Raw genomic sequence first — 9,464 nt, 5'->3', positions numbered from 1 at the left:
ACAATCCCTATAAACCAACACAAATCTTTTGTGTGTACTTTGTCCTCACTCGTGCGTACCAGGAAAATGTTTTGGTTGGTCACTCATTCTAAGATTGCTCTAGAACAATCACGTTTAACCTAGAGGTTCTTTTGAGGTAGTTTTCTGAAAAGAAGATGTAATTTATTGGTATCAATCCTATTATACTTGGATCAGGATATCACACAATCCATGTGGCCGAGATATCACAACTATTGTGTCAACTACACACGTTAACGAGATATCTATGTCGATCGGCATGCAGCACTGCACGTAGTCTAAAGATTGGCAGCTGCAGCGTGCCCAGCGCATGCATCGTAGATCATCATCGGCGACTGCCAATCTCTCAAGTGTGAGTAAGAAACACACAATCATCAAATGGCATCAAACCTTGCTTAGCAAGTGAAACCACTCGATGCCGATCACTTGCATCAACAGCCATTCCGCACTAGCTTGGTTGCCTGTGGGCGTGTGGCCTCCTCTCCCCTGGTCTCGTCTTCGTCCCTAACGGGCGTCCGAGCCAGCGCGCGCGCGAGAGACAGAGAGAGAGAGAAGGGAGGAAGGGGAAAAATAACCACAGAATATAGGAGGACCACTTCCCTCCCCTCCGACTCCGGCCAACCCGCCCCTCCCTCCCACCGCTCGTCCGCCCCTCGCCCGCACCACCGGCGCCGGCACCGGCGCCGGAGCGCGACCCGGAGGAGCGTCCGCACCCGCGCCGCGCCAGATCTGGCCCCGCCCGCAGCTCCCATGCCCCTCCCTCCCCAGACCCGCCTGACCTAGCTACGACCGGCCGGCCGGACCCGCCCCACCCCCCGCCATGGATGACGTGTCCAAGTATGCGCACAGCCCGGCGCACCTCGCCGTCCTGCGGCGCGACCACGCGGCGCTGCGTCGACTGGTGGCGGCCCTCCCGCGCCTGCCGCGCGCCGGGGAGGTGGCCACCGAGGAGGAGTCCGTCGCGGGGGAGGCCGTGGCGGACGCGGTCTCGGCCGTCATCGACCGCCGCGACGTGCCGCGGAGGGAGACCCCGCTCCACCTCGCCGTGCGCCTCCGGGACCCCGTCGCCGCCGACATCCTCATGTCGGCCGGCGCCGACTGGTCGCTGCAGAACGCCGACGGCTGGTCCGCGCTCCAGGAGGCCGTCTGCACGCGCGAGGAGGCCATCGCCACCATCATCGCGCGCCACTACCAGCCGCTCGCCTGGGCCAAGTGGTGCCGCCGCCTCCCGCGCATCCTCGCCTCCATCTCCCGCATCCGCGACTTCTACATGGAGATCTCCTTCCACTTCGAGTCCTCCGTCATCCCGTTCATCGGCCGCATCGCGCCCTCCGACACCTACCGCATCTGGAAGCGCGGCGCCGCGCTCCGGACCGACATGACGCTCGCTGGCTTCGACGGCTTCCGCATCCAGCGCTCGGACCAGACGTTCCTCTTCCTCGGTGACGGCGCCAGGCCCGAGGATGCCGGGGGCAAGGAGCTGCACTCGGGCTCGCTAATAGTGCTGGCGCACAAGGATAAGGAGATTACGGATGCGCTGGAGGGGGCGGGGGTGCAGCCCACAGAGTCTGAGGTGGCGCATGAGGTAGCGCTCATGTCCAAGACCAACATGTACCGTCCGGGGATCGACGTCACGCAGGCAGAGCTCGTGCCGCACCTGAATTGGCGCCGCCAAGAGAGGACAGAAGCCGTCGGGCAATGGAAAGCCAAGGTGTATGACATGCTGAATGTCCTGGTCACCGTGAAGTCTAGGCGCGTGCCTGGGGCGATGACAGACGAGGAGCTGTTTGCCATGGATGGGGAGGAGAAGAATGGGAGGGGCGCAGAGCTTGATGCTGAGTTAGACGAAGTGTTGACAGCCGAGGAGAGGAAGCAACTTGATTCTGCGCTTAGGATGGGGAACAACGAAGAGGAATCTGAGGAGAGGGGCGACGAAGGTGATGCTGGTGCTGATCATACGGATGCGAGTGGCGTGACCAAAGATAAGAAGGGATGGTTTGGTTGGGGCGCCAAGAAAGGTGCCAAGGGCGATGACAAGCCATCAAAGGTGGGGAGTAAGGATGAAACAAGTGACCCAGGGAAGCAAAAGGAGAAGGGCAGTGGGAAGAAGAAAAAGGGTGGCTCATCTGCTGAGTCTGTAAAACATGAGAGCGAGTACAAGAAGGGGTTAAGACCAGTGTTGTGGTTGACACCGGATTTCCCTCTGAAGACAGATGAACTCATCCCTCTGCTTGATGTCCTAGCAAACAAAGTGAAGGCTATCAGGAGGCTTAGGGAACTCTTGACAACCAAACTTCCTACAGGCACATTTCCAGTCAAGGTAAACTATCTGGCACCTTGATTACATTACCCGTGCTTTCAGCAGATTACATCTTGCCATTTATTCCAATCAGATTGCATGCATATTATTTTTCAATCATCTCGACGGACAACTACGTTTCTTTGCTACTCAAGATATTCTGACAAATCTGAATCAAGTTTCTTACCACATCTAACAGTTATTTGCTTCCTGTAAGGGTAGCAAGTTAGTTTAGTACTGCACACTTGTTGCTTGAGATGCCATTGTTGGTAGCATCATTGCTTGTGCTCTCATCCTTATTGACTTTGGCTATATATTGTCCATCATGTTGTTTGAATCTCTACTGGGAACACTTCCCTCCCCAATTCCTACATTGATGTTTGGTTGGTCATGTTTCCTTTTTCTTGGGACTATTTTTAATAAGAAATATTGTGTTTGTTTGAAAATTAAGAAAGCATACTTCATGTTATAGACTTGGTGCATCTTATGTGGTGTCTTCCGCTTTTCCTGGTAATAAATTATTTGCACTAACAAGAACACAATCATAAGATGTGATGCCCACCTGTTCACTAACATGGATACAGTCATAAGAAAATATAATGTCACTTTACCATATGTTTTTTGGTCGCATAGGATCCATAGAAAGTTAAGCAAAACTTTGCTTTTAAGCTACTTATACTGTTGGCCGAAATCCCTTCTGGAATAAGTGAAAATCAACAATTTGCATGTGTTACAATGGACATGATAAAAGGCAAATTTGGAAAGTACCATTGCAGAGATCAACGAACTTGGGAAAAAGTCATAATTTTTTCTTCGACACACGGCTTCAGTGCCCACATGCCATACCCACATCTAAGGGTATATCCAATGTGGGCATCTTTACAATGTATCCTCTTTAGTTGTATGCCATTTCCCATGTATATGGTACATCATTGAGTCATATAATCTAGTGAACTGTCTTGCCCTTTTTATATGCTTGTCACATCATTTCTATTTTGGTACTCAACTTTAAATCCTTGAACTGTGGCTGCCAGGTGGTTGCTCCCACCATCCTGTTAAGGTATAATAATAGTCAGGGATGTTAGTGTCAATAATCTTGTAGATTTCAGAAGCTGCCAAAAGAATCTGTTCCCTGTTGGGGTTTTCATTTTTCAAAACTTTCTTGAGCCACCCTATGGCCCACCCACTTTGTCTCTTCCTCCATTCAAGTCTTGATTAGCTGGGTCCTACTCCAAACCACCAGAAAACCAATGACCTACTGCTCCTATTGACCTTTGTGCACTCTAGAGTTAGTTAATATCTTAATGATGTGTCCATCAACAGCATTTCCTAATCACTCTTTTAAAAAAGGGCTGACCCACTACTGGAGGCTCCGACATGAGTGAGGTCTGGGGAAGGGATAAACCAAGGCAAGTCTTTTCCCTGCAAATGCGGAGAGGCTGCTTCGAATCCATGACCTGGTAACCAAGGTTCAGCTAGGCGCTAGGCGGAATCTAGGCGGTGACCCATTGCCTAGCGCCTAGTCGGGAGTACTCGGTCTTAGGCGCTTCTAGGCGCTTTTCTAGGCGTTTTGGCAATATAGCCATAAATTATATATATATATTATGTATATAACTATATATACGTTAATACGTATATAACTACTATATATGACTATATGAGTCACAGTAAGTATAAAAAGAAGGCCAGTAGACATATCTGATTCCTAGCTTAGCTTACTCTTGCATGTTCCTAGCTCCTGCAAGGCTGCAACACATTTTGACAGCTAGTAGTTAGTAAATTAGTCAATAGACAGCTAGCTGTTCATAAAAAAAATAGAAAACACTAAATTGTGACTTATCTGGATGATTTCAGCAGCCTCCCATTCATGAGCAGTTGAGCACACTGCACACCATATCAGCAGCTGGTAATTACAACACAAGTGGATAGGACAGTAATACAAGTGCAGAACACAATTTATAAATAAAGGACAGCACAAGCACATAGTTCTTAGTTCAGGTCTCACACAAAAGAAGACACACAGACACAAAGTGACACAACTGCAGTTCATAAGACCAGGGCATCACAAAAGGCTTCACTACTAGATGGAGATGGTCCAGATCATATTTCATCTTCACTGTAGCACAAATCTTCATCTTCATACTCTTCTTCTTCAGACTCAAACTCTTCTCCTTCATAGAGCTCTCTCACTCTTGCACTTCTACGAGGCTCAAGCTGTTCTTCTGCTCCCACTGCCTCTCCAATAACAGACCAAGGTATCCCTGTACCTTCCATCTCATCTTCCTCCTCATCTCTAAAGACAACTTGTGCACAATCATCTCCACCCTCTTGGAGAAAACCTTGAGCTTCAGTTGTATCACTAGACAAGAGAACATCAGTGATTTTCTTTGACTTAATCTTTTCTCTGTTATTCATCAGCCTGTTATTGAACTGAATATAGACCAACTTGTTGAGGCGGGTTGTAGTCAGCCTATTTCTCTTCTTAGTGTGTATCTATAAATTAGAAACAAAAGCATTTTCAGTTCTGAAATTTAATCATAGTACTGCTGAAATGATTAATAGATAGGTACTAACCCCTTCAAACCCACTCCAATTTCTTTCACAACCAGAAGAGCTTGATGTCAAAGATAATATCCTTGTAGCCATCTTCTGTAAAGCTGGTGTTTCAGTTCCATATAACCGCCACCATGATGCTGAAATAAATTAGAAACACCTCTATTAGTTTAAAAAACAGCAAACAACCATGGTAGAAAACAGCAAACGACCATATAATAAGTAGTTAAGTACCTCTACCTGGATTGTAATCATAGTTTTGAAAAGTTCTTGCAAGCTTCTTGCTAAATGGTCCTTCTCTATTCTGAAATTTTTTCAATTCAAAGTTGGCAGCCTGTTCTTGTTGGTCCTCATCATGATAATAAAATTGCTCGACACAAGATATGAAGGCTTCATTCATTTTGGGCTCATCAAATATTGATGGGTTAGCATAGCTATAGTGTGGATTCAGCAAAAAAGCTGTCAAATGCAATGGAGAATCAAGTCTTCCATTCATCTTCTTCTCAATTACAGCCATAACATCTTTGAATCGAGACTCAACATTGCCAAAGGCCTCTTTGATCTCTCTTTTTGCCTTTAGTAGCTCTCCATAAAGGAAACCCATGGATGGCTTCACATCCCCATCAACCAAACGGAGGACTTTGACCAATGGCTCAAAAACAGCCAACATTAGCTTCACATCCTTCCAAAAGGCTGGACTCAATATAGTAGCTGTGGCCTCTTTTCCTTTCTTTGATTTCACATCCTTTAATGAGTCCCACCTGCTATGAACTACCATCTTCCTTAACTGGTCCTTCTTCTCTTGCATACTGTTCAAAGTGAGAAAGTATGAAGCAAACCTAGTCACTCCTGGCCTCACTAGCTCTTTCCCCTCTGTGAAGTATCTCAAGCACTCCAATGTTCTTGTGTGGCCATACACAAATATGGTAAATGACTTTGCTTGGTCAATCACTTTCCTGAACCGAGGCAATTTGCCAATTCCTTGGAGCATCAAGTTGATTGTGTGAGCTGCACAAGAGGTCCAAAATATTTGTGGTCTCTTCTCAAGCAATAGCTTCTTTGCTCCCATGTTGTTAGAGGCATTGTCAGTGACTACTTGCACCACATTTTCTTCACCAATGTCTTCAATTGCTTTGTCCACTAATTCAAAAATGACTTCGCTTGTGTGTGACACATCTGACATCTCTTTTGAGCTGATGAAGGAGGTTCCATCAGCACAATTAGTGCATATATTCATTATGCTTCTCCTCTTCCTATCTGACCAAGCATCGGTCATAATAGAGCAACCATTTTTCATCTTCTCGGCTTCACGTTCCTGCAGCAAACACTTGGTTCTTTCATATTCTTCTTCCAGCAAACTACCTCGAAAAGCATCTTGAGTTGGAGGTGTAAGTCCTGGTCCAAATTGTCCAATTGCTTCACACATTTGCTTGAACTCATCATTGTCACATGCATTGAAAGGTATTCCTGCCAATGATTAAAAAATGAAGTCTAATTTTAAAATGTGTTCAGTTCATGAATTTTAAAATGTGAAAACAGCATCGTATACTAGCAATTTACCATGATTATAGGCCCATCTTGCAATAAACTTGTGCACCTCATGCTCTCTTTCTTTCCATAGTTCCTTGTTCAGCTGCTGTTGTTTGAATGAATCAGCCTTGGTAGGATCAATAGCACGTGTCCATTTGTCAATTGGCCCTAATTTGTGAGGCTGTGAGCTTCCAACACAAGTGACTTCTTCTGACTCCTCTCCAACCCTAGATACATTCACTTCCTCTCTAAGTTCTAGCTCACGAACAGTCTTCTCCTCCCTCTTCCTTTTTGCAGCCTCTATTGCTTTCTTGCACTTCTCTTTAGCCTCTAGAGCCTGCGGTGTTGCAGACGTGCATTTCTTCACGTTCTTTCCAACATGGGCAAGATGCTCCTTCAACCTATAAATCCCTCCCCTCATCTCCTTGTCACAGAACTTACACTTCACCTTGTCTTTGTTGTTAGCATCAACAAGAACACCATATTCCCATCCAACATCATCTGAATTTCTTTTTAGGAGATTCGCTCTAGCTGCTTCAGTTTCAGAAGGTGCAGCTGCAGTTTCTGATGACATCCTTAAACCTTAATCCTTTTATTTCTTTCACTTGTACACTGCACAGGGGAGGAAAACAGTTTCAGCAGGGGAGGAAAGCAGGGGAGGAAAGCAGGAAAGCAGGGGAGGAAAGCAGGGGAGGGGGATGAGCAGGGAGGGGAGCAGCCGACGGGGAGGAGAACTCACCGGCGGGGGAGCAGGGAGCAGGCGGGGGAGCAGGGAGCCGGCGGGGGAGCAGTTTCTGTCACCGTCTGGGAGGGAGACGGCTACACAGCGGGCGCTAAAAGCCTAAAACTACCGCGCGCTAAACCTACCGCGCGCGCGCGCTAAAACTACCGCGCGATGCGCGCGCTAAAAATACCGCCCGCCAACGCGCCCGCCAACGCGCTAAAAATACTGCCCGCGCGCCCGCCAACGCGCCCGCCTAGGCGCCTGCGCGCCGCCCACTCGCCGCCTAGGCGCGGCTGCGCGCCGCCTAGTCGCCGCGACCGCCTAGAAGCCGCACAGGGCCCTAGGCTACGCGGCAGGCTGTCGACTAGCGCCTAGGCGCGCCTAATCGCCGCCTAGGCGGCGCCTAGCCGAACACTGCTGGTAACTCAGTGAGACAGCTTTCACCTTTGCAACAGGCCTGCCCTTCTTCGTAACCACTCTTTCCTGAAAAATATTTAATGTAGGGGAAATTGTGAGTGGCACTATTTATTTCTAGTCTATTTTGCTGAAATGTGAATTTTCAGTGTGACTCTTACTGTTTCATTTGCATTTTGATGTGAAGCTAAGTTGTATTTTCAATTTGCCAATCAAGTACCGCTCCTGGTCTTCTTTTAACCAATTGATGTGTTTTTTAATGTATACGGAATGTACTGAAATTTTAATTGACACATGTGACAAGGATGGTTGTATGATTTACGATTGAAGTGAGCATGGATTGGTGGAAAAGACCTGTAGGTTTTGGATGTTCCTTTAGGTTTAAGTGGAACTATGGTTTGGCTTGTCGGAGCACCCATTTCTGCCGTGAATATTTCTTTCAAAATCTCTCGCTTTTCACAGGCAAGATGCGTGGTGCTCAAAGCTGTTATTGCACGTACATAGCAACAAGTTGATAGATTTGTTTTTTTTTGCTTGAAGGCAGAGTGTTTTCTCCTGATCATGTCAAGTGAAAAATGCCTGGGATGATAAAATGCACTTGACACATTCATATATATTCTTGCAAATTGAGACTTGATAAAAGCACTTGATACATTAATATCTATTCTTGCACAGTGAGACTTTCTGTATCATCTTATTTCAGATCGCCATCCCTATTGTTCCAACGATACGAGTCATCATCACATTCACAAAGTTTGAAGAACTACAGCCTCTAGACGAGTTTGCCACCCCACCTTCAAGCCCGACACAGTTTCAAGACGCGAAAGCCAAAGAACCAGAAGGATCAGGCTCATGGTATTCATGGGTAAAGGGTGGCCGAGGTACGCAGTCCGGTGACAGTGGTGATGGGCGGAACTGGAAAGACGAGGTTGATCCGTTCCACATACCGTCGGACTACACCTGGGTCGATGCCACCGAGAAGAAGCGGAGGATGAAGGCAAAGAAAGCCAAGAGCAGGCGGACCACAGCCCGAAAACAGTCCTCGAAGAACACTTCTTCGGAAGGAGGCCACCGCCCCATGATGGATGGCTTCGAGGAGTAAACCGCGTTCTCACAAGCATAGTAAGTTGTATTTGCATTCTTAAAATGTTAGTTGTTGATGGCAGCTGCACGCCAGAGGCAGATTGATTGATGTTGTGCCTGGAGCACCCCCTCCCTTGGCGTGGCAATGAATCGGAGTCGAATCTCCTTGAGAACGTACAGGATGGCTTATACCCACCCCACTAATCTGTAATTCAGCCAGCGCTATTTTTTTTTGCCCCCCTCCGTGTTTCATCTTGCTGGATGTATCATGTATGTTTGACAGATGATGACGATGATACGACCCTGTTGTTGAAAAAAAAATGTGTTTGAGGGGACTGTAGTGTTCCCTCCCCCTGTTGTAATGGAAGATTTACCAATATGCAGCGATTTTCTCGCAAAGAGGAAGCTCCAATGCACATGCTTGTTTGTTCGCACTCCTCTTTGCTACTGTTTGTTGCCTCCTGTTGAGTCTTCTGCCCGAGCCTCTGCTGATGTGTAGCAGCAGTGTATTTTGGTATTTTCTCATGTTTTGTTTCCAAGGCAATCTACTGGTCCTCACTGGTACAGTGGCACTGTACCTAACAGTATCGTTAGCCTTTAGTGGACAATTACTCTTAAGCAACTGCTTAGCGATGTGGAGATATAACGGTTTACTGGGCAGCTGGCAAAGGTAGATGGTGCTTGATCAACCGCTGAATGGTTGATGGTGATGGGCACGAAAGCAGTTTGCCCTCGGATTTAGATTTTCTTTTTGACTGCAACATGTCCATTTCTATATATCTATTCCCTTTTTCGCGATTAAAGAATGATGCGCCTCCATCCCGCGCAGCAATTTTATTTTTT

At 47.2% G+C, this 9,464-nt stretch overlaps 2 protein-coding genes across 2 annotated transcripts; one reads left to right on the top strand and one right to left on the bottom strand.

Annotated features, from left to right (window-relative positions):
• Positions 1 to 399: 399 nt before the first annotated feature.
• On the top strand, positions 400 to 9,047 carry LOC100281733 (protein binding protein). The gene is made up of 2 exons (NM_001397580.1): positions 400 to 2,338; positions 8,242 to 9,047. Exons 1-2 carry the CDS (start codon positions 839 to 841, stop codon positions 8,638 to 8,640), a joined length of 1,899 nt encoding a protein of 632 aa, NP_001384509.1. The 5' UTR covers positions 400 to 838; the 3' UTR covers positions 8,641 to 9,047.
• Positions 4,199 to 7,038, bottom strand: LOC103654131 (uncharacterized). Its single transcript, XM_008680961.4, has 4 exons — positions 6,431 to 7,038; positions 5,111 to 6,337; positions 4,892 to 5,010; positions 4,199 to 4,810 (listed from the first exon to the last, which is right to left on the bottom strand). The coding sequence occupies exons 1-4, from the start codon at positions 6,972 to 6,974 to the stop codon at positions 4,418 to 4,420; spliced, it is 2,283 nt and encodes a 760-aa protein (XP_008679183.2). The 5' UTR covers positions 6,975 to 7,038; the 3' UTR covers positions 4,199 to 4,417.
• Positions 9,048 to 9,464: the final 417 nt, after the last annotated feature.

Source organism: Zea mays, chromosome 4 (genome assembly GCF_902167145.1).
Source record: "Zea mays cultivar B73 chromosome 4, Zm-B73-REFERENCE-NAM-5.0, whole genome shotgun sequence".
Lineage (NCBI taxonomy): Eukaryota > Viridiplantae > Streptophyta > Magnoliopsida > Poales > Poaceae > Zea > Zea mays.
Note: the sequence above shows the minus strand (reverse complement) of the source record. Positions and strands in the feature narration are given on the sequence as shown.